We start from the raw sequence: 25,780 nt of genomic DNA, 5'->3' as shown, positions 1-25,780 counted from the left end.
GGGGGTACGCGAGGACTGGAATTGAGAACCGCTGTTCTAGACATGCCAAAAATGTGAAGCTACAGCACAGCAGCTCTTCTTCTTGTTTTTTTCTGATGCACTAACTCTGCAGCAGCACTTCTTCTTCGTCGTCTCGTCTGATGCAGTCACTCAACCAAGTGTTCTAACCACGACCTCGCCCCTCCCCACCCCCCAACCATTCGAATTTCTGTAGGCAGGAATCATTTGTAATGATTTTCCAATGAGCCGCTTTGTGATATCACAAAGCCCGGAAAACAAACGCTGTAGTCCAAACGAGCCGTTTGTTGTAGTTCTTGAAAAGGGATTTTTAAAAAACGAAATATCTCCCTTTGGAGTGGACTTAGAGATTTGTAACTTTCTAGATCTTTTTAATGCCCAAACATGCACACTACACACTGACTAAAATTAAAAAAGTGAAAAAGCATAATAGGACCCCTTTAATAGCTAAATCAAACCAACAAGTTGATTGGAAAAAACATGCCTTCACCTACATTTTTGTGCAAAAGAAAAAAAAAACTACTTATACATACAATGCATTGCATATTCTCAATGCATTACTAGTGGCAGTGAAACACTGAAACAACTTTCATTTCGGTAACACTTTACTTAAAGGGTTAGTTCACCCCAAAATGAAAATTCTGTCATTAATTACTCATCCTCATGTCATTCTAAACCCGTAAGACCTTCGTTCATCTTCAGAACACAAATTAAGATATTTTTGATTAAATGTGAGAGCTCTCAGACCCTGCATAGACAGCAACGCAAATGTAATGTTCTAGAAATGTAGTAAGGACATCGGTAAAACTCATGTGACATCAGTGGCTCAACTTCAGTTTTACAAAGCTAAGAGAATACTTGAGAATGCGCTCAAAAGGTATTCTCTTAGCTTTGCAAAACTGAAGTTGAGCCACTGATGTCACATGGACTGTTTTACCGATGTCCTTATTACGTTTCTGGACCTGGGAACATTACAGTTGCATTGCTGTCTATGCAGGGTCTGAGAGCTCTCACATTTCATCAAAAATATCTTAATTTGTATTCCGAAGATGAACGAAGGTTTTCATTTTTGGGTGAACTATCCCTTTAAAGCGCCCTTATGTATAATGCATTATAAAGACTTATTATTAAAGGGTATTATGCATTATAATTATTCATAATGTGCATTGTAATACATAATAACTTGTTTTAAATAATTATAACTGAATTTAAAATTCATAGTGTAACAATGCATTGATAAGTGTTATAATGTATTAACTGTGGTTACAGTTTGTCACACCCATTAGACTGTCTGTGTGTGCTCTCCTCCCCCACGTGCTCCATGTCCTGGTTTTCCCCCGTGTTCCTCTTTGCCCATATTTGGTCCTTTCCGTTCCTGTCCTATTAGTTCATCATTTGTTTCGAGCTGTGTTTTCCCTCATGTCATGTTCATTAGATCCAGGTGTGTCTCGTCTAATCCTTGATTAGTCCCATGATTTAAGCCCTGTGTGTTTCCATGTCTAGCGTGCTGTCTTGAACGTCGATCCCGTGTCCTACGTGTGATTTCCTAGACATCAATAAAGACTGTTGATTATGATTCTCCTGCGTTCTTCTCGTTCCTCGCTCCTTGTTCCTTGCTCCTCACCGTAGACACATCGTGACAGAAAACCGAACTTTAAACAGTAAGTGGCGCCCCTACTCTCTGTGTTTTTGTTTCAAGTTTTTTGAAAGTGTTTTGGTTTTCCATTTCCATGGAGATCGCGGCACACTTCATTGCCCTAGCCCGTAGGGATCTCCCCTTCATCGAGTATGCCTGGGAGTTCTGCGGGCTCGCCGCGGAGACGGCTTTAGATGACGCCACCATCAACTCTCTGTTCTGGCACAAGGCCAATTACCATCACCCCATGGACTTCCCAGACACCACGGGACTAAGCTGGAGGGAAGGGATCCTCCGGTGTCTGGAGAGCGTCTGACCCCGAGCCAGAATCAGCCCGCCGGCCGTTCCTCATGCAAGCCTGCCGGCCACGGCATTCTCAAGCCCGCCGGCCGTTTCGTTCACCCTTAACCAAAGGAAGAGGATGAGGAGGAAAAGACTATTCTCAGCCCTCATCCTAGCCCTTGAGTTAGCCCAGTGAGGGCTCCTGTCCTCGAGTTTATCCCAGAGAGGGCTCCAGTCCCCAATTTTAGCCCAGAGAGGATTCCAGTCCCCTAGTCTAGCACAGAAATGGCTCCAGTTCCCAAGTCCAGCCCAAGGAGGGCTCCAGTCCCCAAGTCAAGCCCAGGGAGGGCCACAGTTCCCGAGTTAGGCCTACGGAGGGCCTCTGAAACTGACATTCTCCCCAAGGATTTTTTTTTGGGGGGGGGTAGTAGGGGTCTGTCCGTGGAGGCCGGGCAGAGTGCCAAGGCTCCCTGTTCCGCCATGGCCTCCTGAACTGTCTGCTCCGCCATGGCTCCCTGAGCTCCCTGTTCCACCATGGCCTCCTGAACTGTCTGCTCCGCCATGGCTCCCTGAGCTCCCTGTTCCACCATGGCCTCCTGAACTGTCTGCTCCGCCATGGCTCCCTGAGCTCCCTGTTCCACCATGGCCTCCTGAACTGTCTGCTCCGCCATGGCCTCCTAGTCTGCCTGCTTCGCCATGGCTTCCTAGTCTGCCTGCTCCACCATGGCTTCCTAGTCTGCCTGCTACGCCATGGCTTCCTAGACTGCCTGATCCGCCATGGGTCCCGGAATATGTATCGCTCTGGTGGCCTGCCGTCCCGTGTCTGTCCTGAGGGGCCTCCAGAGTGCCCATCCCCCCTCCCCGGTGGAATTGTTACGTGCCTTCCGGGAGGGGGGAGTAATGTCACACCCGTTAGACTGTCTGTGTGTGTTCTCCTCCCCCACGTGCTCCATGTCCTGGTTTTCCCCCATGTTCCTCTTTGCCCATATTTGGTCCTTCCCGTTCTTGTCCTATTAGTTCATCATTTGTTTCCAGCTGTGTTTTCCCTCATGTCATGTTCATTAGTTCCAGGTGTGTCTCGTCTATTCCTTAATTAGTTCCATGATTTAAGCCCTGTGTGTTTCCATGTCTAGCGTGCTGTCTTGAACGTCGATCCCGTGTCCTACGTGTGATTTCCTAGATGTCAATAAACACTGTTGATTATGATTCTCCTGCGTCCTCGTTCCTCGCTCCTTGTTCCTCGCTCCTCACCATAGGCACATCGTGACACAGTTATTCAGGAGATTGTACAATGCATTATAAGGTGCATTACAAGGCACAATTAATGCATTAAAACTACTTTTATAATGCATTATACATAAAGGCTTTAAGTAAATTGTTACCTTTATTTCTTTTACACACACATTATAATTACAGGGGCAGAAAAAAATATTTGCAGCACATAACTAGCTCCATATGTATAGCTTTTCAGATGTAATAAACTTGCTAATTAGCTCACCTAGTACAGCATTGCACTTGCAACGTGGAGCGCTTGGGTCTAGAGTTACAACCCTCCATAAAACAGGTCAAATACTGGTTGAAGCAAGCTAAAATGGCATGGTAAATCCGTTTTTACCTCTCATTTGCTTTTGTTAGCATTATCAGTTAGGTTTAGTATAGGTGGTACATTATTTTCAAGAGCGATAAAGCATTAATCTGCTAGCCCCTCTCACTGGACGTTTTATTTCCAAACTGGCGTAATAAGTACAACAACCAAAATAATAAAATTAATGGTGCCAGATTCACATTCATCTGCTTTGGAGAATACCAAACATGCTCTCAGTGCCACCAACTGAACATTTTAGCAAGAAGCAGCATAATACCATTTTGCAGAAATGTGGCCACTGACACATTTTTTCCAATGAGTCTAGGTTGGATCAAACAGGAAGAAGTCGTGTCGTCTGTTACCTTGATGGCAGATGTAGCAATCTGTAGGTGGTGGAGTCTTCGCAGGGTGCTCTCTCTGTCTGTGAAGTACGACGCCGCCAACTGGTGCAATATTTCTAGGGAGACCACGGAGCTGTTTCCGTTGCCCTCTGACTTTTTGCTCAGCTTCTGTTTGTCCAAGAAGATCGTGAGTGACTCCTCTCCTTAGGAAAGATACATGCAGAAACCAAATCATGAGATGAAATATATGTCCGAAGACAATGTTCATCAAAATGATAGTGAGTTCTGGTTGTACTGTCAATGTGTGCTAACATATGCCTTTCAAGTTTTTCAAGGATTTGTTAAATATGAATCACAGAAGTTAAGGCAGAGAAGCAATAACGATTTTGAAGGAAGGAAAAAGGGCACACACAAAAGAGAGTTTATCCCAAAGGGAGGTTGTTAAAACCACAGATTTCTTCTGAAGATCAATTTTAGATTTTTTTTAAATAGTAAATGCTATTTTTGATCTGAGTCTAAGCCTGAACTTCAGATAAACATTGTTGTCTGGGTTGAGGAGCGTCTCCTGAACCTGTATGTGTGGAGCTTGAGTTGTGGTGTTCATTTCAGTCTGATTAGTATGCAAGCAATAGCACGGTCCCCCCATTTCCTTTGCTTTGAGTCATTAATTACCAGCGTTGATTGTAGCTTTACCACTTCATTCGTCTCCCCTGTCTCTGAAGTTCTGCAGCTTCACAAACTACTTTTATAATGCATTATACATAAAGGCTTTAAGTAAATTGTTACCTTTATTTCTTTTACACACACATTATAATTACAGGGGCAGAAAAAAATATTTGCAGCACATAACTAGCTCCATATGTATAGCTTTTCAGATGTAATAAACTTGCTAATTAGCTCACCTAGTACAGCATTGCACTTGCAACGTGGAGCGCTTGGGTCTAGAGTTCCAACACTCCATAAAACAGGTCAAATACTGGTTGAAGCAAGCTAAAATGGCATGGTAAATCCGTTTTTACCTCTCATTTGCTTTTGTTAGCATTATCAGTTAGGTTTAGTATAGGTGGTACATTATTTTCAAGAGCGATAAAGCATTAATCTGCTAGCCCCTCTCACTGGACGTTTTATTTCCAAACTGGCGTAATAAGTACAACAACCAAAATAATAAAATTAATGGTGCCAGATTCACATTCATCTGCTTTGGAGAATACCAAACATGCTCTCAGTGCCACCAACTGAACATTTTAGCAAGAAGCAGCATAATACCATTTTGCAGAAATGTGGCCACTGACACATTTTTTCCAATGAGTCTAGGTTGGATCAAACAGGAAGAAGTCGTGTCGTCTGTTACCTTGATGGCAGATGTAGCAATCTGTAGGTGGTGGAGTCTTCGCAGGGTGCTCTCTCTGTCTGTGAAGTACGACGCCGCCAACTGGTGCAATATTTCTAGGGAGACCACGGAGCTGTTTCCGTTGCCCTCTGACTTTTTGCTCAGCTTCTGTTTGTCCAAGAAGATCGTGAGTGACTCCTCTCCTTAGGAAAGATACATGCAGAAACCAAATCATGAGATGAAATATATGTCCGAAGACAATGTTCATCAAAATGATAGTGAGTTCTGGTTGTACTGTCAATGTGTGCTAACATATGCCTTTCAAGTTTTTCAAGGATTTGTTAAATATGAATCACAGAAGTTAAGGCAGAGAAGCAATAACGATTTTGAAGGAAGGAAAAAGGGCACACACAAAAGAGAGTTTATCCCAAAGGGAGGTTGTTAAAACCACAGATTTCTTCTGAAGATCAATTTTAGATTTTTTTTAAATAGTAAATGCTATTTTTGATCTGAGTCTAAGCCTGAACTTCAGATAAACATTGTTGTCTGGGTTGAGGAGCGTCTCCTGAACCTGTATGTGTGGAGCTTGAGTTGTGGTGTTCATTTCAGTCTGATTAGTATGCAAGCAATAGCACGGTCCCCCCATTTCCTTTGCTTTGAGTCATTAATTACCAGCGTTGATTGTAGCTTTACCACTTCATTCGTCTCCCCTGTCTCTGAAGTTCTGCAGCTTCACTTCACTCATCCACCAATAAATGACATCATAATTAGTGTCGGTAACGTGCAGCATTTTGCTAGAGACACATTGAAAGGTTTGAATCCACCACTGGGACGTGCTGCCCTACTTATTATGTGGGTGCCAGAGGGAGAAGAGAAAAATACTGTCTGATAATAGCTAAACTTAATGTATTATCATGACTTTTAGTATTCCTCAGTATGTTCTTATAAATTGCTGCTATAATACATAAATACATTTAAAGAGTATAATACATTAAAACGTTATTTAAGACACAATATGCAATATATTGTGTTTTAAGATGTGACTTTTACATAGGAATTATAATACATTGCATTGCATATTACTGTGCTCACAATTTTTAATAGAAATATAATGAAGTACAACATGCCTTATATATAAATACATTGTATATGGGCAGTTGATGAAACATTTTAAACAAAATTTTGCTCATCCTTCTATTATGCCTTTAGCTTTTATGAGCTAATATTAAGAAAGTACATGGAATAGTTGCACCTAAAAAATAATTTGTCACACCACAGGACCATTTTAAATGAACCAGTAAAGGCAAAAAAGATGAAAAAAGGTAAAAGACTTAAAAGAAGTGATGACCAGACATAAACTCTTTCTCTTTTACATTCACATATATTTTGACCTCTAATCATGATGTTGATTAAAACTACCCATATACAAGTTTTACAGAATATGCTACCAAAATCTCTTGTTAAAACTTTTTCAAATTCACCTTTAGCATAGAGCTGATGAAATATTGGCTTACCTCCCAATGTGGCCGATACCAAGAAATGAGTGCCATATTTCTTGATCAGATTTTCATGGATCTGCTGAAGGCTCGGCCTTCTCCCCAGAAGCCTGAGGTTGCGTAAAAACTCAGGCGCCAAAGGCAGCGTGGCTTTGAAGAAGTCTCTCTTCTCTGTCACCAAGCTGTTCACTTTCCAGTGACTAAACTCCCTGCGAGACAAAACAAACACAGTAAGTGCTTTAATGCACATAGCGGATTTCAGAACCCATTATGTTTCATCGGCCATTGGTAGAACAGAAATCCGCACATCTATATGTGTGCGAAAGGTACGAGAGCAAAAGAACATGCTGATATCAGCAGAAAATAAGGCTAAGCATGCATAAATATTGCATGGTGCTGAATATTGATGCATCTCACTGTAATGCGGGGCGAACACGATTCGGGTCCATAAACACAATACAGCTTACATGATGCAACTTTTGACGGCTTTTGTAACTCTGACATCATTCCTTCATATATATCATTCAGAACACTCTCTCTATCTACCGTAGGCCTATATGCATTTCATAAAACCAATAACAGTCCAAGTCACTGTTTTCCTGGGGTTCTGTACATAGAACAAAGCTTATGCTTCTGTGAAGACACTACCCAAAGGAATTGCCTATTGGGCTTAGTACGGTTTGTGAGAATCTCTAAGAGTTAATTAACGAAAGCAGTGGCTGTCCGACCATAAGCTAATGATGATAGATGGTCTTAATTAAAGGGCTTTAGCACCAACTGATAGCACCTGGAACTCTGCTGGGGAGTGGGACACTATCACCCAAAACGCTCGACTTTTTAATACTCCCTGACTAGGGGGCCACCGCACCTGGGTATCATTGCATAGGCTCATCGTAATTTAACTACTTGTATTCGTTGTTTTTAACATTCCTTGTCAGCCAATAGTAAGTGGTAACTTTAGTATTTTCAGCTGGTTTCTGCATCGAGTTTTAACTTGCCTCACAACTAGTGTTGCTTTCGTCAACGAAAATTATGACTAAATATAGTCGTCAACAACCTTTATCACGTGACGAAAACGAGACGAGACGAGACGAAAATGCTGGTCATGTGACGATGATGATAATTAAATGTACAATGCAATATCGTTGAGGAATAAAACCTAGACGAAATGTGGCTTACAAAATAAAAACTATGCTAAAATGTCTCTTCATTTTCGTTGACCAAAACGAGACGAAACGAAATGTTATAACGTTATTTCGTCTCGTTATTATTATTATTATTTTGCAGTATTTCTGTTTCCTGTGTGTCGCTTAAGCGGCTGCATCAGGTCGCACTGCGCAGACGCAGGCGACGTCACTTCCTCAAGCCCCACTCGCGGCATTATTTAGAACAGTGTTTCCCAACCGGGGTCTGTCGAGAGCAGGGGTGCCGTGTAAAAAATTTTTTTTTTATATTTTTAAATTGCTAAAATGTTCAAAAAAGCAGCTATTATATAATATCCATTTCTAATGCCGCCAATAATTAGAGATGCACAGAAATTCCGGCTGCCGAAAATTAGTTCACCGCTCAGGATTCACTTGTGTGTGTGTGTGTGCAGGCGTGTGTGTTATCCTGCTCTATGCGTGTGTGTATTATCCATAGACTGTATGGTATTATCCCGCTCTGTGTGTGTGTGTGCTCCTCTCAGTCGCTCGCGGCCCATATGAGTGCTCCATTCATATACCGTTCATGCTCATGGGAACAGCAAAGTCCACTCAAAAATCAAGCTGACAGGAAACATCGATGTAGTACAGTATTGTTTCTGTCTGCAATAGCCCTACTGTGTTGTAACAAGGTGTGGTAAATGGGCAACTCTGGTAACGCTGCCCTCTCATTCATTGATCTGCTAACCGTTATGCTCACGTGTCCTTTGATAATAATAGCTTTCTAAGATTAAACGTTATTTGGATAATAGGTAAAAAAAAAAAATTCATCTCTTAATAGCCCTACAAAAATACACTGAGTGAGCAAAACTTTGTTTAATTACCATTATAACTATCTCACAATGTTTACATATGAATAAAAGCCTACATTAAAATCTGTCAAAAATAACACTAGTCTCACAACACTTCCTCGCTAATTTGAGACAGTTAAACATTTCCTCCAGGAGAACCTTAAATAATTTTCTAGAACAAAATATATATTACTTGTGAAGTTTTTTTTTTTTTGCCTTTTTGCTGTAAATTGAGCAATGATGTTAATGGGATGAAGTATTGTGTTGTGCACCGATAGCTTTTTATTTTCAGAGTCAAGTAGCAGATGCTCTGATTTTACGTTGAAATTAGCTTGAATCTTGATTACTTACCAGGAGCACCGTGCTAAATGCTCTAATTAGATGTTTTTCTAGTTTGGTGCCTTTAGGTCTTCCGATTTTAATAGAAAATACAAATTCCTGAAACTCCAGCTGATGAAATATTGAGAAAGACTTTATTTAGATATATTTAAATGTCATAAGAACACAATGAAAGTTGCTGTGTGATGACAGTTGTGAAGATTTGTTTTTGGGAATGGTGGTTTAAGAGAGGAAGCTAAAGATGGGTGGAAGTGATAGTTCCAAACAGATCTCATGTGTAACTAATTTTGTTTTGGCAAATTCATATGAATTAGCTTGAAAAAAACAAACATGAAGGTCCAGCCCTGAACCTAACCCTCAGTGGGGCTTAAGCAGATCAAACAAAAATAAATGAATGAATGTATGAATTGCCATGAGAGTATATTGGGTGGTTCACCCCAAAATTAAAATAATTTCATACTTTTTGTTCATTCTCATCTTTTTTTTTTCCTTGTGGAAGATGAAGTCTGTTTTGAGAATATCATGATGATTCTTTTCCATGTAATGAAAGTGAACAATTCTTGGGACTGTCTAGCTCCATAAAAAATGGAGAGAGAAAAAAATCATAATTTAACAACTTACATAGCTCTTGCTTTATATTCAAACTCATTTGAAGCTTTTTGTGAGGAACAGGCTGACATTTTAGTTGTTATTCACTGATGATCCTCCATTGGGATCAAATGATTGATTAAGTTTCTAAAAAACTGATTAGCTCATGAATCAGCATATTTTTTATGAACAAGCCAGTGAGAATGGATGTCAAGATTTTCAGTGAATAACGGCTTAAAATTCTCTCATAAAGCTATCTAATGACTGCAGAAGACTTGGAATATAGAGCAGTATGGATCACTTTTATGATAGTTTTACGGTGTCTTTGAAATATTGGAGATATGTAGCCATAGTTCTCATTCACTTTCATTATATGCAAAGAATTGCCAGGATATTCAACAAAAGATTAATCTTTTGCTCCATGGAACAAAGAAAGTCATATGGGTTTAGAACAATATTGGTGAGTTAATGACAGAATTTGTATTTCTAGGTTAATTACACTCTGAAAAGGTTCCAAAAGGGTGTTTTTGGGTTCCTCACAGAACATTTCAGTAATTTTTTTTCAGTGAACAAATACATTTTGCTTGTTTGGAACAGCAGCTACGCTAATTATGTCTCTAATTATGTCTATATATTGACATCCCGTGGTAACTAGAATTTACACAATTCTTCAGTCTGGATCCAGAACACCTGAGAGATGATGCCAACCCCTCAGAGGACCTCAGATGATGCCAACCCTGAAACAACATACAGAACTACCACATTTTGCTAAGTTTGATTGCATCATATAATAATTGCTGTTAATAGTGTTCATCGTCTGTTTGATTACATCTTTAACTGATTTTTCATTACATTTCTGCCATATGTACATTAACTGACAGTCACCACTGATAAGATACCACTAAATATTGTATAAACTTAATTTGCTGTAAAGTTGCTTTGCAACGATTTGTGTTGTGAAAAGCGCTATACAAATAAACTTGAATTGAATTGAATTGAATTGAATTTTTAAGGCTGTATCCCTTCAAGGTGTGAGTACTTCTTTGCCTGCAGGGCTGGACATTCAATTCCATGGACATCATGGTAAGGCTGTATCCCTTCAAGGTGTGTGTACTTCTTTGCCTGCAGGGCTGGACATTCAATTCCATGGACATCATGGTCACTCTAATGACCTCACACTTTACCTCAGTATGAAATCAGATCAGAACTGACATGAATTTGATTGGAGTGACAGACTATCAGGCTCTCAGAGATTCTGAGAAATATTTGTTCCCAGAGCATCTGGACTTTTGTATCTATAAAATAAAATAGGAAGTTCTTGTCAACTAAAGTACTGTAAGTATGATATATTGCCTCCCTTCTAAACTGCAGACGCTAAGACATTTACTAAACCCTTTACAGAAATGTCCAGTGTTTTACTCTTGTTCACTTCCTCTTAAATTGCATTTCAGATTTAGATATTTTCCTGTTTTCTGTTTTCACTCCACTGTTAAAATTGTTTTGTCAGGTAATCTAAAATACGCTTCATGCGGTAACAAATAAAGTTTTATTTATTGACTAAATTAACCTGACTATATTAATTACACAAGTGAAAGTAATTTATGGTCAGGTCAGGTAGAAATAACTGCTTGAGGTAACAACAGCACATTTTCACATTTTTGACCCTGGACCACAAAACCAGTAATTTTTCGAAATTGAGATTTATACATAATCTGAAAGCTGAATAAATAGGATAGGACAGGACAATATTTGGCCGAGATACCACTATTTGAAAATCTGGAATCTGAGGGTGCAAAAAAATCAAAATATTGTAATAAATCGCCTTTAAAGTTGTCCAAATGAAGTGAACTATCTGTTTGTAAGTGATCTTATAGATTCCTAAATGCATCTACTTTCGGAAGGCCAAATAAAGTGCTTTTGCTTTTGCCTAGAGACACACAGCATCTCCCTGACATGGCTGCTTCAACACTAACTGCGGTTACTGAAACCACGCCTTCTTTCTTTGCGTGCACATTTTGGGCGGCATTATGCTAATATTTCCACATAGTGAGGTAGATATGTGGGGGTGTGTTAGAACGAGCCGTTTTAGGGGGGCGTGGCAGAGACTTAACTTTGATAAAGAATATCTCTTTGGTTTTGAGACTTTAGTCTTTGCAACTTCAGGGTTCTTTTCTATGCACAATCAGCTTGTAACACTCCAAAGAGAAAGGACAACTTGAAATCGCATCATATGACCCCTTTAAGACTGGTTTTGTGGTCCAGGGTCACATTATTTAGTGTGGAATCTGGAACCATATTGAAAACTTATAATTACAGCCCATAGACTTTATGGCAACTATACTTAATATTGTCTTAAAGTACAGTAGGTGCATTATGCATTTATACTTGGTGATGAATCATTGACGTAAAACAAATCAGAAACAGGCTTTACACAACTATTTCCAAAGCCTGCCTCAACAATTTTTGTGTTCTGAAAATAAACCTGAAATGAAAAGATGCCACGTTTTCAACAGATGGTGAATGAATCACTCTAAACAGTTTGTTCACCTATCCAGCTAAAAGCTTAAAATGTCACAATCTGTCTGAATGTCCCATTCTGTCTTTGCTCTCTTTTTTATTTTTCTCTTTAAACCCTCTGTCTCATGCAAAACTTCAAAGGCTTCTGTTTAGTGAACTAAAACATTGGCACATGCTGCTTTTTTTGAGGGCATCATCTAGAAAATAAGCTTAGGAAACCCTCCCACCAGGGGCTGCATTGTATAATGAAAGCAGCTTTAACTATAGATTTTTAAAGAAGGATTAGTTGCCAAAGTTAAGCAAATAAGAAATGAAAAAATCATGCTTTCAGCAAAACCCAGAACTACACAATGCAAAAACAAAATGAAACTGCTCAGCAAAAACTTTGCACTGCAAACATAAAGAATTAAATTTGGCTCAATCTGTGGAAGCTCAGGCAATGTTTATCAAATGCTTCTGAAATATCCTTTGGTGAGTGATTGAAGTGGTAAATTACATCAAGTCAACGGAACACAAAAGCGATTCTTTTCAAACCCCTGTATGGCTTCTCCCCCATTATAACTCCACACAAGCATCTCCGAGTTTTCCATCCATTTGGCTTATTAATTCTACATTGTGGACCAGTGTCACCTGCATGACACAATTCATCTCTTGTGTTTCCCATGAAAACATTAAATTACATTCTGTCTCAATTGCTTATAGCATATATACACACATCTTCGTGTTTGATTTCTTTTGCAGATACTCGTTGCCTTTGGAAACCAGCTGCTACCAGGTTACTAAATCCCTACGGAGCAGCTCCCCACTGGTCGTCTCTGCCGTCACCTTGTGCAGCACCATTGGTGTGATGGTCTACAGATAATAGCACGAATGGGAGCTACTACATCATCCCAAGGATCCACATGGGTAGGGTAGTGCGTCATGGTTCTTCCATCATCATAAATATGTTTCTTGTAGTAGTATTCCTTATTCCAAATCTTTAAAAGGTATTTTATATATTTTTTCCTTGTCAAGGAAGGTTTTACAGATAAATAGATAGTACTGAATTTAAAATTATATAAAATAAATTATATTAAATAAATTATAATAAATTAAATAATATAAATAATTAATTAAAAGTATATAAATAATTTATAAAACAAATTATGTAGACTCATTTACATGACCATCACATGGACAGCCAAATATTCAGTAATCCACATACTGGACAATTATGCTTAAATGAGTAAATTAGGTAACATTGAACAACAGGTTCAATTTGCTAGTGCAGTGGGTACTATGAACTTTACACCATTCATTAATCTAAATTAATGTTCATTTCTAAACATAATATTACTTATTAGTCATTCATGTTCATTCATAACCCATGAACTCATGCTAATTTATACAACTTATTTAAATTTATACAAAATGCATTAGTATATGTAGAAATCAGAATGAACCTATGCTAAGAAATGCTGTATTTTTCATTGTTAGTTCATGATACATAATGAATGAACTAATGTTAATGAACATAATTGTCAAGTATTACCATAAATTAACCATGCTAAATGAGTAATAAAGCATTTCTACAATGACTGAAACTGAAAACCTTACTTATGCAAGTTCTTTCTTTAAAACATACCTGTGTTTTGATCAGGTATTTACTTTTATTGAGCTCACAGATGCTTCCATTTCGAATAACTTCTGAATGTAAATGTCAACTGCTGCTAAAGCCTCGGAACAAAGAAAACTAATGCAAGCGCACATATCTCTCCATTCACAACAGAAAATTCCCCATCGGCGCTGGCAGTATGACTAAAGACCATAGAATTAACTCTGCCGGGGATCCTTTGGTGCAATGTTAACCCCCAGAGGGGAGCTGTGCCCAAGGAAGCAGTAAAAGGTACAGTGCCTGCTGGTGTTCTCCTCTTGTGATGTGCAACCCAGTTTCTCTTTCTGGAAATCCTGATCTGTTATCATATCAAAAAGGGCGAATGCAGTGACCAGCTGAAGCCCCCGTCTTTGCAGTGTGAGGTCAGTGATGCTGTTTACACAATGCCTCTGAACTGTGAGGCACATACAGAAGACTCGCCTACACCCAAACACCCACACAGACTCTTTGGCTTGCAGGACAGCCTTTCAAACCGCGCTGGCAGAAGCTCGTCTCCCCCTCACTGAGTCCATCACAGTTCCGTGGGCCTTTCTCTGCCCAGCTGCTGTAGGCATGCTGGGTTCTGAATTCGGCGAGCGGAGAGAGTTGGACAGAGTTGGCTACGTACCAGCGGCGGACAAAGGAAGTAGGCAAAAAGGCCAAACTCCCCTGGCGGATCTGAGATCAGCCACAGACAGTAATGCACCAAACACACCTTTCCTTCCTGTTGTGTGTGTGTCTTTGACATGGAGTGGAATGAATGTGTAGCGATCAATATTTAAAGTGCACTGTACTGAATGAATGATGGCGGGTGCATGTAATTAAAACAGGTCAACAGCTGAATAATCACCACCGTGTTGCTACTGATGTGTTGCACTTTTCAGAATAATGATGAGTGTTGCTGTGCATGACGATGTCAACGCCAAGGTCACAGGTTTGAATCCCAGGGAACAGAGAAAATGAGACCACACTAGATAGTGTAGTGTGGTGCAGGGGTTTTCGAACTGTGAAAAATACTTGAATGAATACATTTATGAAAACAAATAATTTATTGACAGCCATAATTTTACATTACCATTCAAAAGTTTTGGGTTGGTAATTAAAAAATGGAAATGAAAATAATTGGAAAGATGTCTATTATGCAGTCAAAAATACAAAATACAGTCAAAAATCATTCTAATATGCTGCTTTGGTGCTCAAGAAACATTTTAGTAGTATTATCAGTGCTGAACACAGATGTGCTGCTATTTTGTTGAAACCATTTTTTTCCAGGATTTTTGGATGAATATAAAGTTTAAAAGAACAATATTTATTTGAAATATTTTTTATAACATTATAAATGCCTTTTCTGTCACTTTTGAGCAATTTAATGCATCCTTGTTGAATAAAATAATTATTTTATTATTGCAGTAGTGGTAATAAATATTACTGACCACAAACTCTTGAACAGCAGCAATGTATGTTTTTCTACACATCATTTTTTTCCCCACAGTATACATGTAAATAATGATATTGCTGTCTTTATATTTTAAGAAGGGGATCCCTTGCAAGGGCATCATCATTTATGGATCAATGCAAATGGACAATGTAAACTATGTAAACTTTGTGTCGTTCCATTGTCTTGGATGTAACTGCAGGCAGCATCAGAGAGGATGGAGTCTTTGCTGTATGCGCGATGGCCCTTTTCTGTCACGAGACTGCACCTGTCCACTCACCAACAATATCAACACCATGGGCTGCATCAGATTAAACAGATCCATGCCTCATCAAAACTGAACCATCAGTATTTTTTCATTTTCTACTGCTATGTTGTTGTCAGGACTTCTCACTGTGGATCTGTCACATGACTGACGAAAGGTTAGTTTGTCTGCACAAAATCTGTACCCACACTATTCTGCAGAAAGCACTACTGGTTGCTGCCAAATCCATACACCTTTCATTCACAAAGTTTTTCTAGCTTTATGAAGTTTTCATCTACAACTGAGTGTAGTCAAGTGCATGTAACCTGTTTGACCATGTTCTGTTGATTGTTTTCGTCCTGATTCTGTAAGCTAACGTTGATATGAGCAATCTCACTGTTTTGCATGATTTTCTCTCCCCACATGCAGAGAAGTAATGGAAAACAATTAATGGAAAATGGAAATCTGTGTCAGAAATGGTCTGGATTCTGAGTAAGTTTGATTTGTACATTTATGAATCATTTATGCACCACTGCAATTTACACACAAATACTTTCCCTGCAACTAATTCTTTGTCAAAAGAAAATCTTATTTTTAAGAAAACAGTTTTTAAAATCATAATATTTCACAATATTATGTTTACTGTATTTTTTTTATCAAATAAATGTTAATGCATAAGAGTTCCAATGTTCAAAAACATTAAAAAGATTTTGAATGGTAAAACTTTTGAATGGTAGTGTAAAAGACTAAAGAACTGTTCTGCTGATGTTCATCACTATTGCCCTAGAAAGCCAAGAAACAGTACGCCAGTCGTGAATCTGTATAAATCTCAATTTTAAAAAATTGACCCTTATGACTGGTTTTGTGGTCCAGGGTTACATATAATCATCACAGCACAAACCTGTAGATTTTGTAGCGTGTGGAGAAGCCTTGTTGGAAGCGTTCTTTGAACTCGGTGTATTCTGGACAGCGATGGAAGGGCCCTTTATCAGACAGGAGCCAGTCCAGCTGGCCGCTGCTCCGGCCGGAGATAGAAGAGAACGGTGAGGTCTTCTGGTCCAGACGCTCAGCCAGAGCCAGAAACCAGCTCAGTGGGCCCAGAGGTGCCCAGTGCCACAGGAGCATCAAGAGGAACCATCTAACAACCGTAGCTCTCTGCCAACACAACGCCATCCTGCCCCTGGGAGAGTAGTACATGATGAACAACATCTGTACACAGAGCACATTCATCACGGCATTCATTTTTACACAGGTCTAGTTTTAACTGCTCCCTCAGAGAGGTAAATGCCATGCTATTTGTCAAAATAAGACAAAAAAGAGTAACAGCTTCATCAAAAATTTGGTCAGGCCTTTATCATTCATAGAATGCTCTGCTCATTTTTGACTGCAACTTCCAAAATGTTTTATGCTTGCTAATTATGCACTTTGCACAAATAATGTTGGTGATAAAAGTGTTTATGTGATTTTAGCCATTGCATGTCAATTCTAAATTAGGTTTGTTTGATAAAGTCTATCTATCTATCTATCTATCTATCTATCTATCTATCTATCTATCTATCTATCTGTCTATCTGTCTGTCTGTCTGTCTGTCTGTCTGTCTGTCTGTCTGTGTATATACAGTATATATTGGTTTATATATTTACTTATTTCCCTCCATCTTCTTATGACTTATGGCATACCCATCTTGTCACTTTTGTAGCATGGCTTAGATGACATTCTAATGCTAAATCAATCACATGCTATCATTGCCACAGTTGAAACTGGCCAACTTTCAGCTAGATGGACACAGGTATGGTCAACCTTTTATTCTCAAATACCTCGTCTGACTTTACATTTGAAATTTGCCTTTCAAAAAAAGCCAGGGTCTGAGACAGTGACACCCCAGACAGCTATAGCAATGCACGGTCTTATTGCTCTCTATTCCCTCTGGAGCCTCTACCTAATTATAAAATGCATAAAACATTGAAATGCCAGGAGACAATGGAAGAAATACTGAATTTAGCCCTGACATTTTCATGCGCGCCTTGCATAATTTAGGTGTCTTTATATTTACCCTTCTCGCTCAGGAGAGAAGGCAGGCGCTATCTGCGAGTATCTAGAATTTAGCATAGGGCAATAGGGACACCAAGAACACATCACATGGCCACAACACTTGCATACAGGAGTGTTCTGCAGAGCACACTTGTTCGGAAATCAGCATTGCAGGGCCTGAGGTTCACCTGAAGGCTTTAGATCTAATTGATCAAATACTGATTACGTAGTGGTTTTAGGAAACTGGCTTGAGGACATGCTGATACCGCAGCTTTTTGTGATTATGAGGGATAAACATGCCCTGAGAACAGTGAATTGCTCAAGGAGGCTGTAATTTTCTTGCAGATTTTGTCCTTATAGAACTAGATCACCTAAAAATGAAAATGTACTCATCCTCATATTGTTACAAATCAGTGACTTTTTCCCCCTATGGAACACAAAAGCAGTTATTTCTATCTATCTACATTTTATATCTATTAACTTGCCCAAAAGACATGTATTTTTGCACATAACTACTTTAATACTGTCTTGATAGGGATTTAATTTTTTATTATTTTTGGCAGGTGGAGATTGCAGCTGTATATGGTATGAGTAAGTTATTTGTTAAATATCTGCATAGGGTTTTACATGAAACAACACAATAAAGCTCCAGGAAATTTGGGATAGCTCTTCTTGAATATCATCATAATTGCTCTCAAAATTGCTCTGAATTTTTCAACGTTCTTAACAATGTTTATAAAAGAGCCTATGACTCATGCTGTGCACCTGCTAGTATTTTGGTAACCTGCTATGCTTGTTCATCACACTTCATTATTTTCGTAGAATAACGCACCTGCAGCTTCTGTGGTTTTAATGTACTGTACTTTATGAAGCATCTCGGAAGCTCTGCTGAGGCTGTTGCTTTGTTGTATGTGGCTGTTAATATAACTTGTGTGTAAAATGTGTTTAAAGTAGATGGTTATTTATTTGGCACTTTTATCCAAAGGAGTAGACTTATTGGTGCTTTCCTTTGAAACAACCTGATTAAGTTTCTTTCTTAAAGAGATAGTTCACCTAAAAATTTAAATTAGTCATTATTTACTCACCCTCACGTCATCCCAAACCTGTATGCCTTTCTTTCTTATGTGGTTACCTGCATTCTTCAGAATATCTTCTTTTTTAATTTTTGGGTAAAATATCCCTTTAAGGACACAATGGTAATGACTTATAGGTCACACTTTACATGGATTAAACCAGTAACCTTCTTATATTTTCATCCCTGAGCTTGTAACCATTACACGAAGGTTTTGTAATCTAGGAAGTAGAATTAAAATGAACTGAAATTCAAAGAAATTAACTGTTTAATTAACTGTTTAGCTAATTTAAAAAAGTTAAAATGTTGGCTTGACAATGCCTCATTTGAAAATTATAAAGTTTAAAGGCCTTACAGACAGAAAGAACCTGATTAAGTTTATTTCTTAAAGAGATAGTTCACCTAAAAATTTAAATTAGTCATTATTTACTCACCCTCACGTCATCCCAAACCTGTATGCCTTTCTTTCTTATGTGGTTACCTGCATTCTTCAGAATATCTTCTTTTGTGTTCCACAGAAAAAAGAAAGTCATACAGGTTTGGAATGACATGGGTGAGTGATGACAGCATTTTTTAATTTTTGGGTAAAATATCCCTTTAAGGACACAATGGTAATGACTTATAGGTCACACTTTACATGGATTAAACCAGTAACCTTCTTATATTTTCATCCCTGAGCTTGTAACCATTACACGAAGGTTTTGTAATCTAGGAAGTAGAATTAAAATGAACTGAAATTCAAAGAAATTAACTGTTTAATTAACTGTTTAGCTAATTTAAAAAAGTTAAAATGTTGGCTTGACAATGCCTCATTTGAAAATTATAAAGTTTAAAGGCCTTACAGACAGAAAGAACAATAGGCCGATGATATAGATAGGTGTTTAAAATGGTTAGAAATGAGTAGAACACTATAATTTCCCAGGATGCATTTCTTTGAATTGAAATTCAGTAAATTCCTTAGCATTTCAATTCAGATGACACTTCTACAGTACTTCCTGTAAGGTGTAAAAAACACCAAATAAACAAACAAACAAAAAATTCATAAACACAATGGACACTGAACACAGTGAACACATACTTGCATCACATAATTCCTCACCAAATTCTAAAGAATAGTGTGTGATTCTTCCGAAGCATCTAAGTTCTATCATTCACACTCTTTCTGTATATGTGTGACCATGGAAGATGATTCATGTTGAGAACCACTCAATTTCACTTAGATCCCACAGGTGCAGAATCACCCTCTGAGCCATCAAAGGCAGTTATCCAAAAGTGGCGCAACAGTCGCTGTGCAAAAAGCCAATAGATGCCTAATATGGCAGAAATGTAGGCTGCTGTTCTACTCTTTACATATAACAAGGCCCAAATGAAATAATTCACATAGCCACTCCAAACTCTTCCTGATTTAAAGTTGATTTAACATCTGTTTACACGGCTCTCAAAGCTCTCAAAAACCCAATATTGTCAATTTTATAGAAAGTCTATGAACAAGGAAGACCTGTTGATGATTTAGGTTGGTTCTCCAGTATTCTGTGTTCTCATCCATTATTCAAAGTAAAGCAAGACATGTTGTGTAGTCCAGCTGTGGACATTTACTGAGCCTAAGTGCAGAGGAAGCAGGTGCACTGACATAACCATAAGTCCGGCTGTCCTATTGAACTCGGGTACACCTACTCCGCAATTTCCACCTCCTACCTTACTCTTACCACCAAGTGTGCCTGCAGCCCCATTACAGAAATACAAACGTAAGCGGAAATGTATACTGTGAATTTCCTACCACTGCTGCTGCAAATCATTTTAGTTAAGATTCCTTATTATATGAGAGGAAAATATTCATTATATGACTAGATACGTACACTTCCGTTCAAAAGTTGAAAGAAGTCTCTTATGCTCACTAAGGCTGCATTTATTTGGCCAAAAATACAGTAAAAACAGTAAGATTGTAAAATATCATTACAATTTTGATTTTGAATCAAAGTTTTTTTTATTTGAATATAGTTAAAAATTATTTTTCAAAAGGTATTTTTTATAGACAATCTATGATAGAAAGTTCAAATAAACAGCTTTTATTATTCTTTTTAATGCCGAATTTGCTACCATTTGCATACCATATCTTTTCTCATTAAGCCACATGATTTGTGTGACATTAATTACTTAACATTTTGCCTGGAAATTGTAGTAGTATGAAGAATAGTAATATGAATACTTTGATTTGCAAACACTACCAATAACCCATCATGCATTGGTGCTCATAACATTTGTCTGATTTCACTTGAGCATTTATTGTTTGTTTTGAGTTTTACTTCGCTGATAGCCATAAGGACAGCAGTTTCCACCACATTTAAACAGAGGCCAACTGACCCAAACTACATTTCCTACACTTTCAAAAGAAATAACCAAAGAGTGAGACCTTGGGGTGTAATGTTTTTTCACATAAAGAGAGCCAAGCTTTGAAACAAGTGCATTTCTATCTTGCAATTCTTGCATCACAGTTATTGCATCTGTCTTGTTTTACTGCATTCGATCTGCCAGAATGTGAGTGTCATAGACAAAGCAACAAAAAAGAAGCATACAACGAAACAAGAGCTCCACAAACCTCCAAGTATTAATGTTTATGAGCAATTTCACCCCATGAAAATAATTAAACCGCATTTAATTCACCAAAAAAATATGCCCCAGGTGACCATTTTGTATGATGGGAGATAAATAAATGAAAAGGCATAAATCCTGAAAATGTTTTTAATTAAAACATGCAAGCATGGCAAGTTAATAAGTGAAACAATTATGCGGGTGTGAAAGAGCATTAATGTGAAAGCAATTTCAACAATACCTTGTCGCAGAGGGGTTTTAAATGTCTCTCTATGTACGTGCGTGTGATGGTCTAGCAAACAATATCATGCACTAATATACATCTACTGTATGTAAATTTACATACTGTACATGTGTGTGACTTTCAAATTCTGCAAGCTTCTTTTACAGCAGGTGTTACGACATTATGGCGAATTAATAAGTTGCACTGTCTGCAAAATAATATAAGCAGATGTTCTCCAATGGCAACAGAGGGAAAATATTCACACGAGGAGTCAAAGCAAACAGCCACAATCACTGGCGTTTATTTCAGAATTAGGCACAATAACATATGGATAATTAAGACTCCTCAATGTCTTATTTACTATACCTGTGCTAGATAATTAAAAACAGCAACTTTTCCATCAAAACCAGACTCAAGTTCCACAGCTCAACTAGGTTATACTGTGCAATTGCGAAGATCTGCACACATGAGGATCGGTGATATCTTAAAGCGATAGTTTGCCTAAAAATGAAAATTCTGTCATAATTTATGCATCCTCCACTTGTTCCAAACCTGTATGAGTTTCTTTCTTCTGTTGAGCACAAAATAAGATATTTTGAAGAATGTTGGTAACCAAACAGTTGACGGTAGCCATTGACTTCTGTAGTATTTTTTTCCATACTACTAAAGTCATACTGTCAACTGTTTGGTTACCAACATTCTTCCAAATATCTTCTTTTGTGCTCAACAGAAGAAAGAAACTCGTACTGGTTTGGAACAACCAAAATGAGAGTAAATGATGACAGATTTTTTTTTTATTTTTGGGTGGACTGTCCAGCTGTTGAATCACCATAAACACATTTCAGCCTTATACTGGTGTAATCGTTTATTCATCACACTTTAAAAAACACCGTTCACACACACACACACACACACACACACCTACTTGCACTCAAGATAATTACCCTGGCTGCTTATTAGATTAGCACTGCTCCATAAAAACACATCTGCATATTGCTCTGATACTATTAGTTCCATGCCTCATCCTTAAATACGTCCTGGCACACTTACTACCAGGTCCTTGCAGAGTTTTCAGGAGTTTCTTGCCAGAACCTGTGCAAACTCATTTGGTAATTGAGGGGAAAGCGTGTCCCAGTGCAAACAGACCTCCCACACACCTATAAAACATTCTCACTGCTAATGAGAGGATGAGCTTTAGAAACACTGAACACACAGAGGACAACGCACACAGGACACATTCCAGCATCGTTGCCATGGTCACCTCATATGGGTAACCAATTACCACAAGTGCACAAATCATGATTATATATGCCACAGGTCCTCAAGTGTTTGGAGGAGTGACCGCATTAGGAAAAATGTGTGATCTAAATGTTTTATCTCTGCCTTATTAATATGTACGCCTATGTTGGAAGTTTCCTGAAAAATAGTGATAATAAACATCTTCCTGGAGGAGAAAAATTGTTGTTAATTGAAAAGCAGGCTTGTTGTAGGCACACAATTTATGTCACAATAGTTTGGGCTGCAAAACTCATCTATATTGAATATGAAACCATGGCAACTGTGTCAATTAAGTGGGAAACGCATGAAAACCATGACGTGCTCAAAACCATTTTGTATAATAGACAGTTGGATCCAAAAGTCTGCGACAACAATGAAAATCTGGGATTCAAAATCTGATTCAAACCTGGAAATAAACATTTAAACAGGACTGTTCACACCAACAAATATAACTATAAAGATAGCTATAATGCTAATTATATCAGCATCCACGCAAATGCATGATAACATTCTGTTTATTATAAGCACAGGCTTCAGTTTTGTCATCTGCTGTTTTAAATGCTCAAGCTCTTCAAAGCAATATGGTTTCTGATTGGCTGCAAATGTTTTTATCATTCATTAGCTGGAAAAAAAAAGAAGTTCTGAAAATGATTCCAATGATATCGTTCCTCTGTTCTGTTATCATTATAGTTGTGGTGTAGAATAATTTTTAAAACTAAATCTTTAACATTATAGTTGTTGTCCTTGGTGTGAACTGGCTTTTACACTGAAAACAAAAGTAACCTAAAAGTGGTATCATCCACTATAAATTAACTGGTTTAATTCAAGGCAAATATAGTATTTAATATTGCAAAATCAATCTAAACACATTAATTTATACCAACAAAAATAATTTATTTGGGTTACATCAGGTCGAAAAAACTCTAAAAGGTTTTTTCAGGGTAGACCAAAACGTAAACATAACATTTTGATGTAAAATTAACGATAAATATTTCAGATTCTGAACTATTTATGTTACTAAACAATTAAGCAAATATCTGACCTTTCTGATCTTTCATAGACTGGTTTAAACAGAAGTTTTAATTGAATCACAAGAAGCTTTTTGCTCTTAATGTTTTTAAGGGTGCTTTCACACCTGGCTTGTTGTTTCGGAACCTGGTGCGTTTCCCCCCTTAGCTCGGTTTGTTTGGGCATATGTGAACATGGTAATCGCGCCCGGATCTGCGCCAAAACAATCGGTCCGAGATCGCCTGAACGAGGTGGTCTCGGCTCAATTGAAAACGAACTCTGGAGCGATTCGGTTGTAATGAGAAAGCAATCCGATCTAAAGGACCAACGAACCAGGCTATATCACAATGTATGATGGGTAATTACGTAAGTTCCGTGAAAAGCATTAGCTTTGTTGTTTTGCTAATACTTCAAAATGAACCTGTGAATGTCTGTGGGTGAGCACGTCTTCGCCATTCAAAATAAAAAAGTGCACTTTTTCATTTTATAATGCCCTCTTATTGCTCTTCTTCCTAGTAGGTGCATTTTAAAAATGTTTTCCCGATGAATCCTGGACTCCTGCTCAAAATGATAAATTATAATAAGACAGCTACAAAAAAAAAAAAAAAAAGCTGTTGTAGTTCCATCCTGACGGATGACAGCTGTGACAGCTAAGTGGAATCCCGGAAAATAAACCGTGGAACTTTGACCAATGACAGAACAGTTTACTCTCGTGTGACTTGTATTAACAAATTTGGTTCGTTTTGAAACTTTGCTGTGTGAAAGCGAACCGCACCAAGAATAAATGCAACATTGTAATAATTTAATCCTTGTTTCGGAACAAAGTAATCGCTCTACAGGTGTGAAAGCACACTTTTCTCTACACTAATTGCAGTGTCTTGTGCTAATTTCGTTGTGTTGCGCTAATTTCATTGTGTTGCGGCTTGTTTCCTTTGTGTTGTGCTAATTTTGTTGTGTTGGGGCTTGTTTCCTTTGTGTTGTGCTAATTTCATTATGTTGTACTAATTTCATTGTGTTGCAGCTTGTTTCCTTTGTGTTGCGCTAATTTCATTGTGTTGCAGCTTGTTTCCTTTGTGTTGTGCTAATTTCATTATGTTGTGCTAATTTCATTGTGTTGCAGCTTGTTTCCTTTGTGTTGTGCTAATTTTGTTGTGTTGGGGCTTGTTTCCTTTGTGTTGTGCTTATTTCATTATGTTGTGCTAATTTCATTGTGTTGCAGCTTGTTTCCTTTTTGTTGTTTCATTATGTTGTACTAATTTCATTGTGTTGCAGCTTGTTTCCTTTGTGTTGCGCTAATTTCATTGTGTTGCAGCTTGTTTCCTTTGTGTTGTGCTAATTTCATTATGTTGTGCTAATTTCATTGTGTTGCAGCTTGTTTCCTTTGTGTTGTGCTAATTTTGTTGTGTTGGGGCTTGTTTCCTTTGTGTTGTGCTTATTTCATTATGTTGTGCTAATTTCATTGTGCTGCAGCTTGTTTCCTTTTTGTTGTGCTAATTTCACTGTGATGCGGCTTGTTTCCGTCGTGTTGTGCTAATTTCGTTGTGTTGTGCCAGTTTCATTGTGTTGCAGCTTGTTTCCTTTGTGTTGTGCTAATTTAGTTGTGTTGTGGCTTGTTTTCATTGTGTGGTGCTAATTTCGTTGTGTTGCTGCTTGTTTCCGTTGTGTTCTGCTAATTTTGTTGTGTTGGGCTAATTTCGTTGTATTGCAGCATGTTCCCTTTGTGTTGTGCTAATTTTGTTGTGTTGCGGCTTGTTTCCTTTGTTGTGCTAAATTAGTTGTGTTGTGCTTATCTTGTTGCAGCTTGTTTCCTTTGTGTTGTGCTCATTTCGTTATGTTGTGGCTTGTTTCCATTGTGTTGCATCTTTTTTGCGTTGTGTTGAGGCGATTTCGTTGTCTTGTGCACTACTGGGCCACCGTACTTTACACTAAAATTTACATTCAATTAAAAAAAAAGGAAAAAAATCCTTTTGGACCCTGCTGTTGAAAGTCTTGAAATTTTATATCATACAATGCATTGAATTGGTATGAAAATTGTTACATATTTTTTCAGAGTTCAATGTTCTTTCCAGAAAATGTGTTCTCGTCTTCTTAATTTAAGCAACAGTAACTTCCACATCATAAATTCACAGCAGTCGATGGAGG

At 38.1% G+C, this 25,780-nt stretch overlaps 1 protein-coding gene and 2 long non-coding RNA genes across 3 annotated transcripts in view; 2 read left to right on the top strand and 1 right to left on the bottom strand.

The window, feature by feature from the left end:
* LOC107562711 (BMP/retinoic acid-inducible neural-specific protein 3-like) overlaps positions 1-16,610 on the bottom strand; it is a 78,505-nt gene extending 61,895 nt beyond the window's left edge. The window contains exons 1-3 of the mRNA XM_016247403.1: positions 16,339-16,610; positions 6,707-6,897; positions 5,214-5,395 (exon numbers count right to left, since the gene is read on the bottom strand). Of these exons, the coding sequence (XP_016102889.1) occupies positions 5,214-5,395; positions 6,707-6,897; positions 16,339-16,610 (645 nt within the window). The remainder of the gene's footprint in view (positions 1-5,213; positions 5,396-6,706; positions 6,898-16,338) is intronic.
* On the top strand, positions 12,981-14,603 carry LOC107562713 (uncharacterized). The gene is made up of 4 exons (XR_001606019.1): positions 12,981-13,031; positions 13,894-14,010; positions 14,097-14,141; positions 14,238-14,603. It is a non-coding gene; the product is annotated as an uncharacterized lncRNA (long non-coding RNA).
* On the top strand, positions 14,931-22,010 carry LOC107562714 (uncharacterized). Its single transcript, XR_001606020.1, has 3 exons — positions 14,931-14,996; positions 18,906-18,916; positions 21,999-22,010. It is a non-coding gene; the product is annotated as an uncharacterized lncRNA (long non-coding RNA).
* Positions 22,011-25,780: the final 3,770 nt, after the last annotated feature.

The sequence above is a fragment of the Sinocyclocheilus grahami genome, unplaced genomic scaffold, assembly GCF_001515645.1.
Source record: "Sinocyclocheilus grahami isolate Dianchi unplaced genomic scaffold, SAMN03320097.WGS_v1.1 scaffold834.1, whole genome shotgun sequence".
In the NCBI taxonomy this organism is placed as follows: Eukaryota; Metazoa; Chordata; class Actinopteri; order Cypriniformes; family Cyprinidae; genus Sinocyclocheilus; species Sinocyclocheilus grahami.
This window is presented reverse-complemented; position numbering and strand designations above follow the sequence as displayed.